This window comes from Amblyomma mixtum, chromosome 7 (assembly GCF_055824585.1).
Source record: "Amblyomma mixtum isolate Tamu chromosome 7, ASM5582458v1, whole genome shotgun sequence".
Classification (NCBI taxonomy): Eukaryota; Metazoa; Arthropoda; class Arachnida; order Ixodida; family Ixodidae; genus Amblyomma; species Amblyomma mixtum.
This window is the reverse complement of record NC_143018.1, coordinates 32211998-32234670: the sequence shown is the minus strand read 5'-3', so window position 1 is coordinate 32234670 and position 22673 is coordinate 32211998. Positions and strand designations below refer to the sequence as shown.

The following is a 22673-nucleotide window of genomic DNA, read 5'->3' as shown; positions in this document are numbered from 1 at the left end:
TAAAAATTTCTTGAAATTTTACATCTCTACAAAGACCTAGTAGAACTCTTGCAAGACCTAGGCAGAAGCGCCCTCGTTGAGGCGCGGGTAATTCGGAATGATATGCGGGCTAACTGGGCAGATGGCGCTTTTGAGAATGTTTGCCCCGAGAACGCGCGTTGTTGAGAATCTACAGATTTTCTCAAAAGCCTAAATTCCACGAGGTTTCGCTTCTCGGCCATGCTGTGCGGCTAGTTACGCATCCCCAACTTAAAAAAAATTCTTGAAGATGTGAGGGATTATCGTCCTTGCCTCTCTGAAAATTAAGACATCCACGGACGCTGCAAAAGCACAGCTACGCGTTGTATACGCAAACCACTTTTGACAAGGACTGCACCGTCTATTGTACGTTCTAAGCAACACCTGATGCCATTCATTCGCTCCATGCGAATACGAAAGCTGGCAGTGTTTAGGGTTATTTCATTGTAGTGTTTATGACAAGCCCTAATATCTGAGTGCGAGCGCAGCTTATTATGTAAGATTATGAACCTGAAATTACTCTTCGAGCTCGTGCTCTCCGTAATGCTTCAACACAAATCCGACGAAACGGCATGGCTTTTTTGTTTGGATACTGGCGAAGGCTGTAAATCTCTGTTCATTTTTTTCTTGATATACTTAAAAGAACGCAAGCGACAACTGTGGACTATTGTATACCCTCCGGGATCCGTGTAAGAAATCCGTGTGGACGCACGCATTTTACTTGCTAAATCAGCCGGTTGGTGGCAGCACCTGTATTTAGTTCTTTGATCTTTTTCTATGAGCCTGATATCTTTGTGATTAGAATTTGGTACAACATTGATGCTGGACAACTTCTGTTTGTCCATGGTGGCCCTTGAACCCACTTGTGTATTTAAACTAACCAATTCTTAAAGCCGCTCGATTTTCATAAATTAAGAAAATCGACATGTGAAGCCCGTGCTGTTCGTGTAAACCTTCGCTTAAATAAACGATAAATTTGTTTCTGATTCCTGTTGTGCTTACTTGCTTTTGCCATTTTTTTAATACGGATCTCCAAAGCACCATGACGCAGGTAGCGTCTTGTAGGACGACTGTCGTAAACAACGGTAGGGGATGAATGAAATGCATGGATTGACATTAATTACTTGCGAACCGCCTTCACGCAGCCGTAGCTTGTCCAATTTTCCGGCAGCCTTTGGTTACACTGTTTTTTTTTTTTTTTTTTAGAGCGATCGGCGTCGTCGTCAGCGTCATTGGGCGTGAGCGAAAAACCCAGGAAAACTCCCCAGCGAAGCAAATTAGGTTTTAGGTGGGCCACTTAGGTTACGTCATTTTGTGACGTCATCACAACCTGCCCATTGGATTGTGAGCAAAGTGACCGCTGTGGCAGGCGGCAGTTGAATCAGTGATTGGCTTCGAAAGGCTGCTCGGAAAGAGCAACCTGGATCTCACAAGCACCACCAGTGGCAGCACCTGCCATTGCAGGGCAGAGCCGCATCGCTCAACCACTGCACAGTGCCAGGAGTGGTGTTGGGACTCCATGGGAACCATGACTGCAAAATAGAGAATGACCAATTCTATATATATGGGCACTAACCCATTAAAGCCTTAATTCGGAGCTTAAGTGTGCACTCGAATTTTTCTCGTCACTGCGCAAGCTAAATACGTTAGTTTTGGATTTTATTTCGATACCTGCAGAAGGTTACTTTCTCTGACGTCTTGTGCAGATTTGTCTCATCTCAGAGGTTTGTGTGTACTAATTCAGGCGCGTTTTAATTTTTCTCGCTGGTGAAGTTTTTGTAATTTCCTTCATTAAAAAAAATACTTGCATTCTTACCTCTTTGTGTCTCCTTTTCAAGCTTTTATTAACGAGGCCCTTTTGCTACAAAGTCTTTCCCGGTCTTGTCTCCTCCACTCCCTTCCCAGTACTGTGGAGCTTGAGAGAGTGTAAAATAAATGTTTAAGAAACCAGCTTGTTATTTTCATAAAAGGTCACTACTTATTTATTCAGTTTTTTAGACAGCGCTGTGGTTTGTTATCTTCCAGTGCCTGCGCGAATCCCGAGGTCGGCCTGGAGCTGCCCATTCGTCAAAAGCCAGCATCGAAGTCGGCGGTCCCTGCAAAACGAAGCACGCAGCGGAAAGGCGGCAGCCGTCGCCGAAGGGCTCCTGCGCTCGATTCTGAGCAGGTGAGGGGAAATTTGCAATGGCGAGAATTCGCTGTTTGGGATCAGTCGCAAGGCTCGTCGAACGGGCTAGTTTGTAGTTCATATTTGGAAAAAAAAAACAAACAAAAAAAACAGCGGGCCCTTAAGGCACGGACTGAGCAAAATAGGACGACAAAGCGCTGACTTCAACTAGTTCTTTTATTGTAGAGCGATACGATATGTATAGGAAAAGTGGGCGGGAAAACACGGGGAACAGCTGCTGAGCTCGCACGTGGCAGAAAGATAACAAAGATGAAAGAGACCGGAGATAACAATGCTGTACCTGGGAGCAGACTATGGAATGGCGGGTAAAAGGATGAAGCCTATAGGCGGCAACAGATTAACAAATGACAATATGTGATGACAATATGAAAACAAAACTGCAAGTAAAATAGCCAAATATACTATTAAAAGCGGTGTGAAAATAAAATGCAATAAATGAGCCAAAAGGCCGTTAAAACCAGAATGAAAATAAAATGCTATAGAAGAGCTATGCAGTAAATGAACTAGTTGAAGTCAGCGCTGTGTCATCCTACCTTGCTCAGTCTGTGTCTTAAGGCTGCGCTTTCTTTTTTCAAATTACTCACAACTCAGCCGTCGCATTTTTATCGATTCCAAATTTTATCGGTTCCTGTAACGGAATCAAAATCTTTAACAATCCGGTTAAAATAAAGCTTCTACTCGAAATTAAGCCTACATCGGAGTATGGTCTCCGAGTGCATAATGCCAAAGGCAGCGCACGGAAACTAGCGGATGGCTCGTGCTTATTCTGGAGGAGTTTTGTCAGCTATTTATGGATGGTTTTCAAGTTGTATTAAAAGTTGTTCTTGGTGGTGTGGTTTAATTCAAGGATAAGTTCGAAAAGTGCGCTTTAGAAGTGAGATACCCGAACATGGTAACTGACCGGATGTATTTTTGACATTAATGTCGGGCGCTGGGCCCATGCTAATTGCATCGAGCATTTTTTTTGTTCAAAATGGACGCTGGGATGTTGAATAAATGTTCTTCCAGCGTACATACCTAGCAGCCAGGTCTAACATACGGGGGAATATTGCACGTGCGTGGGAATGGTAACGTTACCGCGAAAATGACTGCTATACGTAGGACAGGAAAATACCCGACTTTGTATTTCCTGAAAATAACTTGCTAATTTTAAATTATGAACATTTGAAGCAAGAAATAGAGAATTTTATGTCCGCCGTCAAAATGAGAGGTAATAGTGTTTCTTTTTTTTTCAGTTCAGAAAACTAACCCGAGAAAAAAAGAACAGGGTTATGGAACTTTTTGTTGAACAACGCTATCTGTACCCGAGTTTAAGCTAAAGAAATAGCTCTCCTGATTTTAACCCTCGCAGTGAAAAAAAAAGTATAAAAAATTATAACACAAATATGAAAGGCCCTGTTGATAAGACGTGCAGTTGAGTCCGACGCCAATATCAGGCTACACGCTTCCTTGGCTACACGTTTCTCTTCAATCTCGCGCCCATAAGGACGTTGTTGCTGTAGTATACAGCGTTCGGTAGACCAGGAGAGCCATAACTTCCGAGATTTTTTCGTGAACCCATGAATTTTATGGCATTATAAAGCATTCGATGTGATTTCTCGAGCGACATATGCCAATATAAATTAGTTTCTCAAAACATGTTGAACACGACAATTGTTTACCATGGCAGTTCTTGAACGGAACATGAGTGAGCAGGCATACGAGCTGTCAGATGCTTCCAGAATAAAAGTAAATAAATATAATTTCCTCAGCGTGAAGTAAGTGTCCTGTTTTCTATTCCTCTACTGGCAAGGACGCTGGAGTGGTTAAGGTTGGGAGGACTAGAGTTCCCCAAATTTTTATACTGCGGCTCAGCACCCCACTCGCGCCCCCCTGCTTTCTGTCCTTTACACGTTTTACGCGAAATCGTAAAGGCCCCGTATCCCAGAAAAGTCGATGTCGGCGTAGCCGTCGGCGGGACGGAAAATTAAGAACTAGTTGATTACAAGAGGCTCCCATAGATGGCGCCAGCCACAAGAGCGGCGCGTCGGAAACCCCTGATCCTCGGGCACTCGGATAGTGAGTCAGACACGCTACTGCTATACGTCACGCAGACACGTTCATACGGATTGATTAAAGCGGGTCTTTATATGTCGTGTGGTCTTGCACATAATGATTGTGATCGTGGAAGAGGATGGATGGATGGATGGAAAAAACTTTATTGTCAATAAATTGGTGTTCTTGACCCTTACGGGTCACTGGGCGTCGTGGTCGATCCTTGGTCCAGGATGCTGCACTTGACTGCTGCCATCGTGGCTCGGCGCACAAGGAATCGTTGCGCTTCCTCGTCCTCGCTGGCCAGCAAGTGCTCCCACTGCATCACACTCTGATTTATTCTTAGCTCTAAGTCTGCCTTAGGGCAGGTCCATGTGATATGTTCTAGTGTAGGTTTACCCTGACACCACGGACATTCGTCTGCATATTGTGTAGGGAAAATCTTGTGCACTTTGTGAAGGTGTGGGTAGGTACCGGTTTGTAGTCTGCGCCAGTCTACCGCCTCCTCTTTGGTGAGCCTTTTGTGTGGGGCTGGGTAGCGTTTCCGCTGACCCCTGTAATGATCGAGTATATCTGAGTACGTGGGAGTAACTGGGTCAAAGGTGCCGTGGTGCAAAGTGCTGAGTCTGCTCGGTTGACGTATCCTCGAGCTAACTCGTCTGCTGCCACGTTGCCCCTCATCCCCTCATGTCCCGGAACCCACACTATACTATGTTTAGTGTTTTTGTGTCTTCTCGTCGTGTGTAGAATATGATTGGCGATGCTGTCGATCCTGCCTCTTGTGTAGTTTCTACATGCTTGTTTGGAGTCCGTCACTATAGTGAGGTTGTGTCCTGTTGCGTTGCCGTGCGATATTGCCAGAGAAATGGCGGCTTCTTCAGCTGCTTCTATGTTCGGCTTGTTTATCGTTGCGCTGGTTATTTCTTGCCCTCCTTCGTCTGTTACAACGGCGATTGTTTTGCGTTGGTATCGGCACTTTGCTGCGTCCGTGTAGACTACGTTGGGATTGTCGCGCAGTTCCCTGGTGAGTGCTCGGACTCTGGCTTGTCGTCTTTCATGATGTAAATTCGAATCCATGTGTCGTAGTATTGGTCTTACACGGATGTTGTTTCTGTCTTCATTATTAATCTGTTCCTTGTCTCTTTGTGTACCTAGAGGTAGCTGTAATTTCTCCAGTAGGTGTCTTCCCGTTCTGGTTTGAGTGAGTCTGTCTAATTGCGCACTACGTTGCGCTTCGCGTAGTTCGTCGAAGGTGTTTGATACTCCCAGGGCCATTAGTTTTTCTGTTGGTGTGGACGTTGGCAGTTTGAGCGCCGTTTTGTATGCTTTGCGTAGTATGGTGTCGATTTGTAGAGTCTCTTGCTTGTTTAGTTCGTGGTAGGGGAGTCTGTACGTGTCTTCATGGGCAAGAAGTAGCGCTGCCGTGTCATACCCTGAAACTTAAAGGTGGAGCTAAAGTGTCGCCTCCTTTTGAAATGTAAATGCTAATTTACATGCCCCCCAACCATCTGGCACTCCATGTTCTGGTCATGTCCTGTCTCTCTGTACACAACCATAGATAAATTCTACTTGCACCTTGCCATCAGCGTCTTTTGCAACCACACCACGCGGTTCTGCTTTCACATCAGACTTGGCGAAGACGGCAATGAAGCTGCCGATGCGGTGCTGGCTCACATCAACCAACGGCTGGGGAAGGAAGGAAAGGAGTCGTGCGGTTTCTGCCCCGTCCAGACTCGCACTTCTTGCGACCCGCGCAAGCCGTACCGAGAGCCCGACGGGAGCTGCAACAACCTGGAGAATCCCCAGTGGGGACAGGCCTACTCGTGCGAGCGGAGGCTCCTGCCCGCTGGCTACCAAGACGGTGAGCCGACAGAGTCCACTGCGGGGGGGAGCTGGCGCTTGAACATCGCCAGGACTGCTTTCATGCGTATCACTTAACCGCTTAATTAATACCGAAACTATAAAGGAGTCAGTGAAGTAGATCATTCCCTCCACGTACTGCTAGCTATTATGTGCCCACATGGGAAACGCAGTATCACAAATTAATTATCGCCTCAGGAATTTGAGAAATCGGTATGCTTCCATTCAGCAACAGTTAGCGTTTGGTCAGTTTCCTGTACCTAGTCTGAGTTTTGTGAAATGCCTACAGGAAGGCCTTGAACCGAGTTGAAGGCAAATTTTTCCTCAACAAATGTCTTCCTGTTTTTCCCCCAATACCTGTTCTATACTCTTCTCCGGTGCCGTTAACAACTACCGAGACAAAACTAAACTCACTGTTATCTTTACAAAAGCGAGCTCTACGTGCAATAGCCAAGGTCCGTTTACAGAAAGAATTTTGCCGATAAAACATTCTGCCGATAAAACAGTCATTTAAACTTAAGCTCTTAACGCCAGCAGAGAAACTTAACGCCAGCAGAGAATGAACAGTACGTCGCTTCGAGAAAGATATCCTGTTCAGCAGACTCCACATGAACTGAGACAGAATGTAATAGTTAAGGCCAAATCACGTGCAAATTATGGTTTACTGAGGTTAACACCACTAATTGGAGAACTCCTGAATGGATACCCCGATATATACTGAGACTTCTGCAGAATAGAGTTGCCTCAGCACAATTTAAGAAACAAGAAAAAGCAAGATTTCTTTGAGAGTTTGCGAGCTTAGAAATTACTGCTTAATCCATCTTTCTATATCAGACTGGTGTACTTTTTCTACTTTATTTTCATGTTGTACAAAACCGCTGTTTCACAATAAAAATAGACATGTAGGTGTATATTCCGCCTTTCCTTTTTTTTTTGTCTCTTTACTGAAAACTAGACATTGTAAATAGACGTTGATTGTTACAACTACTTTTGTTATCACGAACTGTATTGTTGTGTGTGAATGATGTCGGAATGATGTGTCTGAATGATGTGAAATGACGTCAGATTACGTGCTGCAAATGCTGCCAGGGTGGAATAGACACGCCAGGCTCTTTTCCGGGCCTTTTGTTACGCCTCCTGAGGTAACCTGTTCTTGAATTGTCTCAAAGAAAGAAAGAAGAAAAGAAAGGAAGAAAGAAGAAGAAGAAGGAAAGAAGGTAAGGTTGAAAGAACGAGCAAAAGAAAGAGAGAAAAGAAGAAATAAATAAATAAAGAAAATGAGGGATGACGAAATGTTGGACGCTGTGTTCAAGCTGCACATGCCGGCCCCCTTTTTCTTCGCACAGCCTCTTCAGAGTGAAGCCAAACATATTGATCGGAAAGCTCTGGCTACTGAGAAAATGTCGATATCAAAATTTGCATGCAAGCTCCATGTACTATTGATTATAGGCCATGCAAAGGGTATGTCGCGAACTCGTGACAGTGCGCTTGGAAGAATATCCGCCGCGGCGGTTCAGGGGCAATGGCATTCAGCTCTGGCCATGAGGTCGCGAGTTCGACTCTGGCTGCGGCGGCCGAGGTGTTTTTGTATTTCAGTGAAAGAGCAATGCGACAACGTCCATATTCTCTCTAATGAACACTCCGAGTAAATTCACAAGTACTTTCTGGTAACTGTTAAAAATCAATCACATATACGTATAATTACCTGACCAGTGTGGTACGTAACGCGTTACAAGTAGTTGTTTACTTGTAATCAAAAAAATTCTTGTAACTGTCTAATGAATTGATTACTTGTAGAAATGGTAACGTTCGGGCTAATTCCATTTATGTTATCTGTTACTGATTACTGGTAATCATTTACTATTTCCAAAAACAAGTTTAATCCAACGGTACAGCTTTGAGACGCTCATCCTGCGGCAAACACTGATGCCATAGTCCTTCATTGCTGATGCTACCACGGATGTCTCATTCGTTATACCTTCCTCCTTCGTGACAGAGTAGTAGTAGTAGTTGTAGTAGTGGCTTTAATAAACATAATAATAAAAGGAAAAAAGAAATTTTTGCTAGCCCCGGCATCTACCATCGTTACGGGAAGCACCTGAGCTGGGGCAGCGGAAATAAAAGGATAGCAGGCAGACTGGAAAAATGAAATGAAAGAGGTAGTTAGAAAGGATGGGGGAGAGCTACACTATTCAAGAAATCTATTTACATATTGACATATTAACATGTATACAGGTCGGACGCGCGTGGTGATCTAATTAAAGTATTACACAAACACACGCGCACACACACTTACATGCACGCACGGACGCACGCACGCACGCGAACGCACGCATAGAAGGCAACGCTACAACGAGGATCAACGCGACATGGCTGACTGTAAAGGGAAGTTCGAATACGGCAGATACGTCTGAGTTGAGGCTATGACTGTCATGAACGAAATACAATCGATGCGAAACAACACAAAGGGAATCGAAAAGCGAAAGTCGCGAGCCAATTCGCAGGCTGCTCGGTTTTCTGGCTTTATGACTAAAGATCGTGGGCCTTCTGAGAAATAAGCAGCATCTAGGAAGTGAGCACAATCTTGTTCCACAGCAAGCTTAGCGTTTCCGGAACCGTGAAAACCACAGATCAGTGGTCCGGAACGAGACCTGTCGAGCCGGACGAGACCCTTCAGGAGGGCAACCTGCGAGTCGGCCTTGCAAGTGGATACTGTCGAGGCGCTCCCTGGTCACACATCGCAGCCAGTCACACGCCCATCGCGACTCGCAATTGAGATTGAGCTTAGCCTTGTAGTGTAGCTGGCACGCAGCTGCACTATCGGTGTCACGTGATGTAATACGGAAACACCCCCCCCCCCCCCCCTCAACACACACGAACTATTTTTAGAGTTTGCACATGAGTAGTGTACGTCCCTGAGAAGGCTTTAAAGGAGTATAGACACCTAATTGTGGTGGCAGGTTTTCTTCTCTACAGTGGTGCGTAAGACCCTACTACGCATGAATCACCATGTGGTATCCACCTACACCTACCAGAACTGTGATATAACCGCTGCTTCATCGTTGTTATTCTGTGTAGTGCTGAAGCCAGCCTTCCTCAAGAGCCGGAATATTAACGAATGTAGAAGCAACGATGATACTGCAGTTTTTTTTTTGCCTCGCGTGAATTATACCCACACTGACGTCACAGTCTTCGTTCGGCTGTTGAAACCGAAAAAGCACGAGAACAAAATTCGGTTATAAATTATTTAGAGGTCGGAGGAAAATACGACGTGCTAATCCATGTATGATAATGCCTTACGCATCATTACAAAGAAGAAAACACGCACCCCTAAGGTAGGTGTCTATACTCCTTTAAAAAAACTTAAGTAGTGTTATATATAAGTAGTGTTATATATATTCGCCAAGGTATAAAGCAGCCGGTATCCAGGCTCGGGCTAGAAGTTTGGCTGTCTCAGTGCTCAAGCCTCAACATGGCAAAAGCAGCAAGCAGAGGAGATTGTGGAGGTAAATGGCCCGTGGTTTAGTGTCATGACGCGACTCTCTTCTCGTCTTTGCAGGCATCAGTGAGCCGAGGACAAAAGGCCTCAGTGGAAACGCGCTTCCCAGCGCCCGGCTGGTCTCCTACAAGCTGCACCCGGAGAAGGATGTGCCGGACAAGCAGCTCACGCACTTGGCCATGGCCTTCGGGCAGTTCCTCGACCACGACATCTCGTTCACGCCCACGGCCACACTGCCTCCGCTCGAGACGTTCGTGGGTGCGTACCCTGCGGTTCAGTGAAGAATCTCAGGCGGTTGAGATCTTAGTGCGTAATCACTGAACCGATGGGTATTATCCCCGAGCAGAATCTACCGTTGTTGGCGTACCCAACGATTCTTAACAGAAGCATTTTTGAATGGGAAACAGTTTATGAGCGCAATTGAGACTGCACTTCCCATTCTCTTCGAATGTCCAGCGTACGCCAACGAGCGTTCGCACTATGAACAATGCGTGCAGTCCGTCACCCAAGTGCCACTCACAGTGGACTCTTTATTAGGTCCTTTAGGCTGCTACAGTCACCAGCGACGTGCAATGTTATTATTATATTCCCATTCAGTGGATATTGATGTTTTAGACAACCACTAAATTGCCGAACACTTAATCACCCCGCTGTACATCCACAGAACTTGACTTCTGTCTCATCGAAAGATGCTATCATGCAGTGAACTATTGCGTTACAACCCTCTTCAATGAACGCAATGTTTTCTAGCACCCTTCTTCCGTATTTACTCGCCTATTCCCTACCCTACGCAGAGTAGCACGCCAGCGAATGTTCACGCCCTCGGTTTTTCTTTAAAGAGCTCCCTCTCTTTATATATTTGCAAACTTTCTCTACAACAATCAATAAATCCGCGGATCTCTCGTCCGCAGGCTTGCAGTTTTTTTTTTTGCTATTAACGTTTTTGCCGTCGTCAAAAGCGCTCCCCTTTGGTTTTCTATGGCAGCCTTCACTGCTGTATGCGAGCGATGGAGACATAATGAAAGAAAGATTTGGTTACATAAGGAAAGAATGGACCACTGCCTTCAAAATTTCAAGAAAACTATCGTACAGTTTTTCAAGTTTAAAAATTTTGGTACAGGAATATTGGACATGGTTGTCTGTTCGCCTAGCACGAGTGCGTCGTCCCGCGGCACTGCCCACTCGTCGTGGTCTTCTACGTAGCAAAAATCCGAGTTTTAGCACTGATTGTAATGCAGCGAACATTCTCAGTAATTTTATTCCTGAGACCTCCACTGAAGCAGTCCTCATTGCCTAGTAAGAGTGTTTTGTAACGATTATCTTTTGGATAATTTTTTTTTGTCGTTCTGCTACTGTATAGTTGTGGCATGTGAAGTCATTTCTGACAGCTAAATGCGAAATATGATTCCTCGGCTGCGGATTTAAAGGAGCGGCTCACCAACGGCAAGGAAGCACGAGAATAAGTCCCGAAACACTTGTTAGAAAATGCGGCCGCTGGTGGTTTCGCCACGGGAAAATCTTGTATCATATTTTTTTTTTCTGAGTCCTTGCTTAAGATTCCGCCAGTCATAAACATCGAGCACAATTCTGAATGATTATACTAACTCATATATTGCTGAACTTTGCTATTTCGGATGCTACAAATTTCATAAGAAGGCGAAAACTCTCATTCAGCAAAGTGGCTAAATTGTGCGCAGTTTTAAAAGCTACTTTCTTGTTTACTTCTGTGTACAACAAAGCGACACTTTCTTCACTGTACAAAAAAGAAAAGGCAGAAAATAATTTTTCATCAAACTGAACGAGATTTCCAGCGTTGTACGATGCAAATTTTTTCCTGCCTGAAAACTCTTGAAATTTCGAGCTCGCGAAAATGCAGCATTTGGGAACTATATGTTTCCCTCATCCACGGCTTTCTCAAATGATAATCACCATAAACACGGAGCTTGAGTGGCGCCGACAAGACCGCGCCGTTGTCGAAACCGTCTGCTTCATTGTTGAGCTCGTATTTTTGGTGAGATTGGACTGGGCAAGATGTAGAGAGCAGTGCACAGTGAGATTATGCTACGTCCTGACATGTGCTTTTACTATTGTTGCGAGAGTACGGCTATTGCAGCTGCCGTTGACTTGTGTTGCGCTGCATGCTTAATGTGCCCTCTCTCAGGCGCCCGGAGCGGATTCTCAAACGGCACCGAGAACTTCAACATCGATGTTCCCCCGGAAGACCCGTTTTACGCGCAGTTCAATCGCACTTCTCTCAATTTCACTCGCTCTCTGCCATGCTGTCGATGTCAGATGGGTAAGCTCCTCCCATTTTGGTACTTGGTTTATTGGTTTATTGGGTTTCACGTCCTAAAGCGACTCAGGCTATGAGGGACGCCGTAGTGAAGAGCTACATAAATTTCTACCACCTGGGGGTCCTTAACGTGCACTGACATCGCACAGTACACGGGCCTCTACAATTTCGCCTCGATCGAAATTCGACCGCCGCGGCCGGGATCGAACACGCGTCTTTGAGGTCAGTAGCCGCAGCGGCTCGTTGTGATACTTGCACCAGTGAGGTCAGAAAAGGGAAGCCGCGCGTTTGACGTGCACGATTTACAATTGCTTATCTTGTACTTGAACTGCGCACGAAACGAACTTTTTTTTTTATAGAAGAGAACTCTAAACTTCTTATTGAACTATTTGTGGGGTGCTCATGTAGAACCGGTATGACGAAAAAATGCACACATACGTCTACGAAAGAAAGTGCGAATAGCCCCGAGTGCCATTCGCTCGCTAACCGTAAAGTACGCGATCAGAATCACTTTTGTGTTTTCTAGGACTGCCATAAGAACACTGCATCTGGCCTTATTGTTTGCTGCCGGCCGAGAAAGTGCGGAAAGAGATTTGAACGACTTTTTCCTTTCGCGCTCCTTTTTTCTTTTGTCTCTCTTGTATACCTATTTCCTTTGTAAAGTTGAACAGACATTTCTATCTTTTTGGAAACCTTTGCGTGGTAAAGCAGTGTCCAGAAAAATGCAGTTGTGGTGTAATTAAGCGCCAGCATTTGTCCAGCCGTCGCAAACCCATTCTGGTTTGAATGGAAGAGCCATTCTGTAGAATACGCGCTCAAACTTCTTGCGACATCGAAGGAGCTGCGTATTAAAGTTATCGAGTTTTAGATTGGTCTGGACTTGTTCCCGATTTTCTCGGACTACCAGATTTACTTATAGATTATGGAAGCAAATTCTAGAAGCTCCTCTGACAAATTAAAGTTATGAAGGCGTGAAAAGGAAAGCTGTGTTAATCTTTTACAGCTGTGGAACGCTGAACACCTTATACGGGAAGCACAGCACGGCGAATGAACAAATTCCTTTGAACAGAAGCTCTTGAAAGTAGCTCTTTACTTTTGGATACTGAGAGCGTTATAAGGGATTTAGAGTTAGTGTAATATGTGGATCCCGTCTGGAACATATACTTCGGCACAGAGTCAGCTAGAGAGTGACCTCAAGGCAGCCTTTCCTATTCTTTGTTTAGGGGCCACAAAGCAAAATACAACAAGAAAAGACGATTTGTTACCTCATCGCTAGTGTACGTGTGAGATATGCTGGCATACCAGGAATGAAGGATTCTTTTCCTCAGTGCAAAGTTACCAAAATATGACGTCATGCTCTTCCGAAATGCTTGCTCTTCATATGGCTTGTAGCGATAAAATTAATCACGCATTCCAGATACTTTGCTGTAGACAAGCTTCGGATGCCTCATGACTTTTGAGATGAAGTTTCCAGAAGTATAATGATGTTAGCTCTCGTTTGTCATAGCAAAGTTCTCTTTTGCTTGTAAGGGTCATTGGCATCTTGTTTTAATGACATGAACCGTTTCTAACAGGTGCAAGAGAGCAAATGAATTCAAGGACGTCGTTCATCGACGGGTCACAAATTTACGGGATCAGCAAGGACATCATGGACAGCCTGCGGACGTTCGATGGCGGTGAGCTGTTGGTTCTTCAGTTTATGTACAATTACCCTTGAGTTACAATCATGCGCGAATGGATTTCAAAATTTCTGTCCTTATTTACGTGCTACGGCAACATACGTGCTCGTATATAAATTCTGCGACCAGCCCAACTGAAAAGTGATTGCAATAAACAGATTAGCCCCGTTATGACTTTACTTATAACTTCACAGCAAGGCACGGGTTATGCGTTTTGTACGTTAAACAGGGGTCACGCACAGTGTCTTCGAGCCTTTGTTTCGGTGACATCTCTGAACGCCCTGATGCGGCTTCTGAGTTCTAGAAACTTCTTTCAGTTGTTTCTGTCGCTACATGTTATTATAATTTTGGACCTATTCTAAACTTTTTTCAACTTCCCATAGCAGCACGGCAACCCTTCGTGGCTTAACCAGAGTTTCACCCTCATAACTTTGTTAATTAATAAAGAAAATACCATCGTGGTCACTGGTGCTTGTCATTATGTTCCGAAAGGCAATATGCGGGAGAAAAGTTCTTGCTGCGGAATCTTTTTTCTAATCAGTCGCAACACAGATGGCGAAAGGCACAAATGAAGGAAGAAAATTTACCAATAGCTGCATATTTCCCAGGCCCATCAGGTTCATATTAATGCCTGTGACGTAAAGGGATCACACAGCCTTTTCACCTAAGTCACTGTCATGATCTTTGGCACGTGGTGGCTAATGTACTGATGCAAAACAAAACAAACGAAAATAAGCTTCAATCCTTCCTGCTGTCGTTGATAACGAAGAAACAAGAGGTTCGACTGGGCCGTGCCCCACACCACTAAAGCACCCACTTTGGCAATGGAAAGATGGGCTGGAAAGAAGACCCACAAGAAAAATCTCGTCTATGTGGACCATCCTTCCAGCCCACACAAATCTTTTCACGTATCCACCAGGAGAATCGATTTCGGTTGCACATGAAATGCAGCTGGAGCTCACCTGCAAGAAACCACCTTTGTCAAGTGATCACAGAAGACATGCTCTCGAGACTCTCCTCTTTCCGCCGCACATGAACAACAGTGACCAGCAGATGAACGTTACAGTTTCCGGTCACATCATACAACGAAGACGACTCTGTTTACCTCGTATAGAGACGCCTGTGCAGTTGTGGTTGATAAATGTCTCGTTGATCACGATTGAACCACTTCCTAGAACGCGCTTCCCAACCGTTTGGATGGACTTCAAAACGACTCCGCTCTTGCAGGGTTGCTGAAGTACGAAACTGTGAACGACTCAGTCGTACTACCCCCCAGCCCGGAGCCCGAAAATGACACCTGCAGCCGACCCGACGAAGGCAAGATCTGCCGGAGAACAGGTAGGAGTTGTTTCGGTGTACAGTGTGGTTCTGGACTAGTGATTTTTAGTAGGACCAGAACTTCGATGTATTGATCACATCTCTTCGTGAAGCGCATGACATCGTTATATCTTTTCGTAGTTTTCGCATTTTCTTCTATCTACAATATGCCGCTAGATCGTTAAACCTTTGAAATTATTGCCGCTGTGCTGTGCCGAAGAATAGCCACTAAGAAACCCGCTTCTAGCAGGTAGTGACGAATTCTTTCTTGCACGTTGCGGCGTCAACGTCCAACAACTGCGATGTGGTAATGCTTCCGCGAAAGGGCGTAATTAAGAAGTTAAGAAGAGAAGAAGAACATTAAGAAGTTTGCAGGGACACGGTGGCCGCAACTGGCAAAGGACAGGGCTAATTGGAGAGACATGGAAGAGGCCTTTGCCCTGCAGTGGGCGTAGTCCGGCTGAGGATGCTGATGATGAAAGCTCAGAAACCTGCACAATGGCGCCTGGACAATTTATTAGAATTTTGCATTCTATCTTTTAAAAGAGTTGGCTACCCCCAGCACCAGCACTTCTAACACCTGTTACTGCTGCTTTTAAATCCAGCACGTATACATGGTGTGCTTGAAAAGAAATGTTAGAAGCGCAGCTAGAGCGCTGAAATGGGTGTTTATATAAAAACAAATTCTGTTTTTTTTTCTCTCGTTCCACCTAAGTTCTTAATTCGCCTCCTGTTTGGTCAATTATATCACTGGTAGCACGCGCAATTCTATGGAGTCCATGGTGGCTATAAGCGTAATAGTCCAGTTTCTTGGGAACACTTGATAAGGCGGTCTTCTTATAGTGCCGTTGGTACAGGGTGGCTGATCCTTACCAATGCAATATATCCCGAATTCCGAGCTGCTCAAAATTATGTAGAGCGAGTTCCTGAAAGAGTGGGTCAGCCACCGCGACAACGCCTATCAGTGTGAACTCGTTATTTGGCTTGGTTACTATTTCGGCAAGCACGTTTACACGGCTGCATAAGTTAAGCTGACGTCGCAGTGCCGCCAATTATACTGCTGAAAAAATATTAAATAAAACGCAATATTAGTAGTCCGGCGGGCATTATCTCTAATGCTCATGCAGTTTTCTTAACTGCAGAGATGATGTGCTGAGCAAGATAAATTATGATTTTTTGTTTCTTACTCTTGAATGCACATTGACATCGGTAAGCGTTTAGTACTAAGCGTGTTTTGAAATCACGCAAGCTACTTTTAGGTGCTTTCTTGAAACAATGTTTTTAGACGTCTAGTCAAATTCACATTTTCAGAGAAACATTAACGAATCCAGGTGTGACGTTCACACGTCATGGCATTTCTGTGGTGGATGAAAGTCTACAGAGCCAGTTTTCTCTCGAAGTAACTGCGTGAAACTGCATTGCTTTTCTCACAAATCAAAAAGAAAAAGAAAAAGTGAACATCCGCGGAAAACCTTTGGGCGCCCCTGGAAACTTATACTACGCAGAGACTTCCACTATGAAGCAACAGGTCGTACCATATGACGTACTCTATTGGGTGACAATCCTTGAAAACGAAATATATTTAACTCAATAGAAAGAGTACCAGTAACAGCATAGCCACTTCACTACAAAGAAGAGCTATACAGCTGTCTCAAATTTTCGCAGGCTTTTACTACAGTTGTAACAGAGCGTTTGTGCAGCAATCCTTTCTTCCTGAGAACTTTTACATTCGGCGTGAAACTGCTACAACAATGAAGATGACAACAGATGGTGGTGGCAGGAGGTACAAGCTTTCTTATATAAAAAATAAACAATGAAGCTAGTTGGAGAAAAAAAAGAGGGTAGATTTTGAGGGTAGATTTTGACCACGGTCTCGTCTGCTTATCCCAGGTGACTTAAGGAGCAACCAGAATCCGGGCCTCGTGACGATGCACACGCTTTTCTTGAGAGAACACAACCGAATCGCCCGGAAACTTGGTGAAAAAAATCCCGACTGGAACGACGAAATTCTCTTCCAAACAACCAGGTGAGTTTCCTTTAAATCATTGATAAAAATTTCCTCCTTAACTGAAATAGATTAAGAACTCGGAGAGATTGCGCACCACAAACTCCCTGATTTTGACTTTGGAATAAATATTTCGCATTTTGCAATTTCGGACACTGCGCGTCGCACTTCAAGCGATGTGCAGTACTGTGCTCACTTATCTATAGCCCTCTATCTATGTACGCCTTGTTAATTGGCGCGATATCAGCCGCTGCTTCCCGCGTTTGACACGGCTGTTGGCTGTTCAAGGCGAGATAAGTAAAGGATCACCTCGGCGACAGCGCATGCTCGATTAGGGATTCCTGTAAGTTCTAGGCCGCTTGTAAATGGCGTGAAATTTCTCCATATTGCGCCTTGCGCGTGTTACAGACAGATGTTGGGAGCATGGAAGGTACGGTTCGTCGACGTCGATATAGTGTGGCGGGTCATTTTATGGGAGTGGAGATAACCTATGGTCGCTTTAGGTAACAGAGTGGATTCCAAGAGAAGGTTAATGATGCAGAGGGCGACAGATAGTAAGGTGGCCCGATGAGATTAGGAACTTTGCTGGAATGAGGTGGAGGCAGCTGGTAGAGGGCAGGATTAATTCGAGGGACCTAGAAGAAGCCTTTCACAAGGTTCACCCACTCTTAACAGAAATGAGTAAAGCAGGAGTAATTCTCTACTAGCGCATTCACTTGTATAAAAAAGAGTGCGCTGTAGGACAGCTTATTACCTCTTCACTCCCATACAGGCATATTTGTGTTTAGAGTGGATGATGATGGTAATGATGCTAAAACCTGCATTTGCGTTCAGGGTGTCGCAGTTCACGCCATTGTTTTGCGGGTAAACTCAGTTTTGGACCACTGCGATATAAACAGCATAGGTAGCATTTCTCGCTCTGGGTCATGACGCCGCACAATTTTTGAAGTCAGGCACACGGTGGTTATTTCAGGTAGACATAACGCCCTGTGTATGCCAGTAGACTGCACATTCTTCGAAGCCTCAAGGATGTTTCCGCGCGCGAATAGTACACTGGGAGGTTGGCGTCCAAGCATCCTCTATGTACACGGAGTGGAAAGCGACGCGATTCTGTTGCGCTATGAATTACACATGCAGAAGTAATTTTCCTTTTAAATTGAAAAAATATAGGCTCCGCATGCCTTGGTCTAGCTCTTATGGCTACAAATAAATAAAAAAGTCAAACTGAAAATCATGGAACGTTAGGCAGTTACCTGTTTGCACCGCTTACGAAAACGTTCGCCTTTTCCGACAGTGTCATAGGAAAGCTGATGGGAAGGTCAACATTTGAATGAGCTCTTGCTAAATCGGACGCCGGTAACTGAATTAACACTGTTTCGGCGCATTTCAACCCCCATCAGTGTTACCGGATCGCTTTTGACACTGAAGCGTGCAGCCCTTTACAACACATTGTAAGACATCACTCTAATAGGAGTTATAATAAATGGGTCACTCCTGGGCCGGATTCATTATAGATAACATAATACATAACATAACAAAGTTCCTTGCTGGGTAGAGCTGCGAAAATTTGGAGCACTCAAAAGCGATACTTTACGAAATGAGGGGGAGGGGTTGACTTAATGCTATTAGTAATGTTCTGACACCAAGGAATACCACTGGGGTTCATTTTTGTGTACATTATATTTTTACAGGAAGATAGTCGTGGCCCGCTTACAAAACATCGTCTACAAGGAGTATCTGCCGGTTATCGTTGGTCCTGACGCCATGGCCAAGTACGACCTGTGGCCACGGAAGGATGGCTACACAAGTTATGACCCGAGTGTGGACCCCACCATCATCAACGAGTTCTCCACGGTGGCCTTCCGCTTTGGACACTCGAACATCCAAGGATATTTCGACATGTGAGCACTTGGCTTGTCTGCTTTTAGTATTGGTGTTGTCACGGTTTGATATTGCTGCCTTGGCGATTGCAGGTCAGGAATTCTTAGTTAAAGAGATGCAATTGATAACGTACTACCGGCTCCTCAAGTTTGTAGGATGTTGATTCGGAAGATCTAAGTTATCATGTAGCATGAACATCGAGGCTAGTATCGAATTGCTCAGTCGGTTCTTCAACTGCCGCTCGTCAACCACTGCATGCCTGCACTTTCAGGGCCCTGAATACAGCGAAGTTTTGGCGCTGACAGTACGTACCAAGAGCTATGAACGCTCTCGTAGTTTGAGTATAGCGTCCGTTCACATGCAACGCCGATCGCATGCACCTTGCGAGCAACGGTTCACAGTTAAATCCAGCAGTGGCTTTGCCAGAACCCATATATGACTAGTGTACTACACGTAGGAAACGGCCTTTTTGCACAGCAAATCTAAACATGTGTTGTTTAAACGCTTGTGCCCGCTAGCGTATTTTAAAGAGGATCTAAACTTGTCTTGCGTAGGCGTGGCGTTGTGTGCGCTCAGGTTTTCGCGCTGTGGGCGTTCAGAAAGAGCCGCAAGTCTTTTCTGGAAGCAGCGAGCAGATGCGGCCGCATCGAGAACTTCGATGCTCCGCAAGAAAAGCAAACAAGATTTGCTCACGGTGAGGGTACTGTACAGTCGCGAGTAAAACTAATCCTCTTGCGGCCTCCATGCCTTACAAACCAGCGTTGTTTTCCGGCCGTCATTCGTGCCATTTATTAGAGCCGAAGCTCTACTCCTTCCATGCGAAACCTCAAGGTCATGTCGCTCCAAAGAATGACCTTCAGGCGGCGGAGCGGGGGGGTGTGGCTGTGACGTCATACCATGTCACTCACCGAGCCTCGGCACAGCTGCTGTGCGCGCACACGGCGGCGTTAGCTCGCCTCCTCAACAACATGAAGGTGAGCGTTGAACAACATGATTCAACGCTGACCTCGCAGTTGCGCTGAACAGTGTGACTCGCCGTTCATCTTATAACATAACAAAAGCTGCGAAACAATGATCGAAGCTCGTAGATAGCCGTGGAGGAGTCGCGCTGTGGAACCAGTGCTTCGGCGGTGTATCGTAGACGGCTGATTGAATCTGATGCTTCTTATGATCAAGAAGGTCGAGAGGGGGCGTTGGCGAATGATAGAGCGAGGAAGCGTGCTAATACTAAAGCAGAAACCAAAGCCACACACACACAAGGCTAGTAGCTCTCCAGGGGTTTCCTTCTTCCCTGTTTTACGACCCTCGCTGGCGAGATGCGTCTGCGCGGTGCTGTTTTATTTCTTTGTTTCAAAAATGCGCCGAATTTTGTGACACCTGTCATGACATTTCTTCTTTCTCCTCTCATGCTGCTTGCATTCCGTCACTTCTAGCTATCACGTATATTTTGAGACAAAACTTAGAAAAAACAGTCAGTTTGGATCCTTTTTGGGTTTGGACACTCTCTCTTTAATGTTGTTAGATTGTGGTGTTTTACGTTATTTTGTTTTGCTTTTTCCTCAAGTGTGCTTTCGCTGTCATAGCGTTCCATAGTGCGATTAGTGTAAGAAGTCTAATTAGTTGAAGGATGTGTCACTCGCAGTATGGTTTCATATTTCGGTTATTTTTTTGTGAACTGCTTCTATATGTTACGTGCAATGTTCCCCAACAGGCCCTTTAACACACCTCATTTCGTCTTCCACGCCTCCATGGCAGACAGTGAGTAGTAATACCTGTAGGCCAGACAGAAACTACACTCTGCGGAGTCAGTCCCCGCGTTTTTCAAACTGCTCATCGTCGGGCCATTGTCCCCAACGATGGCTACAGCAGCTAAATTATTTCACCGCAAACGCTTCAATGGCGCTTCCTTTGTGGTCCGCAGAGTTAACGAGAACGGCAGAGAAGCGGGAGCCATTCAGCTTGCGGACGCCTACTTCCAACCCTTCGAATACGATGGTGCTGCGGACGGCGTCTTCCGTGGATTCATTGAGCAGCCAATGCAGACTACCGACAGGTAATCGTCCTCTACCTTGCCTTGGTTCCCTTCGTCATGACGCGTCATCCAGAGCTCTAACTGGACAGCGGATATATGCTACGCAAGAAAGCCGCACTTGAAAAAGCTTTTTCCTATGTGCATACTATTGGCCGCAAATGCTAACTGTATTCGTGTTCTCGGAAGAAAAAAAAGTGGTAGGTTTTTAACGTAGTTAAACCGCGTAGACGTGCGAAAGCTTGTGTTCAGCCTAGTGGGCTGATGGCTTTCCTTTGCTGGTTCGTCGGCATGTCTGGCGACAAGACGATAATGTGCAACGCACAGCGCGAGAGTGTGTTAAAGTTTAACTTCAGGCGTGATCAGCTGCGGCGATAGCAAAGTGCTCAAGAGCAGTGACCAGCGAAGCTGATTTGTTCCTGATCTTGGTTCGCAACCCAGTCGCGGCAATATTTGTTGAAATAATTTATTTATAGTTTCGATAAGGGCACCCTGACGGTCAAGTTGCACACAAATTCAGTGAGCCGGTCTCACCTCGTGAAGTTGTGCTTTCGCAATAAAAATACGCTGCGCTGCCTCGCTACCAAGCAGCCTGGTAATCTTGCCAGGGGATGGAGCCCGCTCGCAGCAAAACATCCTTAGAAATTTTGTGGAGGAGCAGGCCAGGGCCATGTTACCACCGGCCGACCTCTCCACCTTTTCCTCTCATTAAAATTTCTCTCTCTCTCTCTCTCTCTCTCTCTCTCAGAAAGTTCAAATGATTTGCTTGTGTGACTGCTTGTAAATAAATCTCTTCCCTCACAGGACCATCCACTAAGCTTTTCTGGTCGAGAGCGTACATAAAAAAGAAACAACTTGCCGCTACTGATTGCCAGTTTAGGGGTAGAATTTTGCAACTTATGGAATTAAAGAACCCTGTTCAAACCTCACGGACTTGGTCGATCCACAGGTATGGCGACACGGCCGTGACCCACTTCCTGTTTCGGCAGCCCGGGAGCCCAACCGGCTCCGACCTGTTCGCCATAGACATGCAGAGAGGCCGCGACCATGGCATCCAGCCGTACGCTGACTACGTCAAACTCTGCCGGAATGTCACTCTGGAGACGTTCGAGGACCTCACCCGCTTCCATTTGGTGTCCGAAGAAGCTGCCGAGCTGTACTCGAAAGTTTATGAGTAAGTGAGGCAGTGTGAGAAAGGCTGGTAACAAGCGCGAGAGGTCCCCCTTATAAAAATTTTTTAAAAACAGTCTATTGACTTTCCACAGACTCCTGTCTATAAAGTCTATAGACTCTCTATAGACAAATCCTAGAGAACAGTCTATAGGCAATACAAATGATATAGGCTGTCTATAGACAATCTATAGATTTACGGCCATACATTTTTCGTAGACTTTTTTCTATAGACTATGAATAGAAAAAATATCTTTAGGAAGGCAATAGAGTCTATAAAAGTCTATAGACTGTCTACAGGCCAATTTCATAAAGGCTAGAAGGGAGTAAAGGGCTTTCCATTGTACCAGACGATCCAGGACACTGCCCTATGCTGTTTGGTGCGAGCTAATATTGACGTCTCCCCCATTTGGGATATGCCACACCTAGAACGGCTACAACAGTTCAGCGTATTTACTCCGGTCTTTATCCCTTTGCTGGAGCCGCCAGCGATAAGAGTGGTTTAGTAGGCGAGGAAATATAGCCACAATAAGGCAAGAGTCCTATGTTCGCTTCGTCATTCGTCACTTTTCATCATTAGGTAAGAGTAATCTAAAATAAGTATTGCAAAAAAAAGCATGCAACTTAATTTTGTTCCGAGATATTTTTACCCTTCTTCTCATCTTTCTGAGCCCGGGCTAACTGCACTTTGCTCCGGTCG

General features: G+C 45.3%; 1 protein-coding gene across 1 annotated transcript in view; it reads left to right on the top strand.

Annotated features, from left to right (window-relative positions):
- Positions 1–22673, top strand: part of LOC149335569 (immunomodulatory peroxidase-like) — a 46126-nt gene that overhangs the window by 15859 nt on the left and 7594 nt on the right. Inside the window, exons 3-12 of the mRNA XM_089553833.1 lie at positions 2044–2185; positions 5869–6101; positions 9660–9857; positions 11761–11895; positions 13467–13568; positions 14799–14909; positions 16779–16914; positions 18585–18794; positions 20696–20827; positions 21753–21977. Of these exons, the coding sequence (XP_089409959.1) occupies positions 2044–2185; positions 5869–6101; positions 9660–9857; positions 11761–11895; positions 13467–13568; positions 14799–14909; positions 16779–16914; positions 18585–18794; positions 20696–20827; positions 21753–21977 (1624 nt within the window). The remainder of the gene's footprint in view (positions 1–2043; positions 2186–5868; positions 6102–9659; positions 9858–11760; positions 11896–13466; positions 13569–14798; positions 14910–16778; positions 16915–18584; positions 18795–20695; positions 20828–21752; positions 21978–22673) is intronic.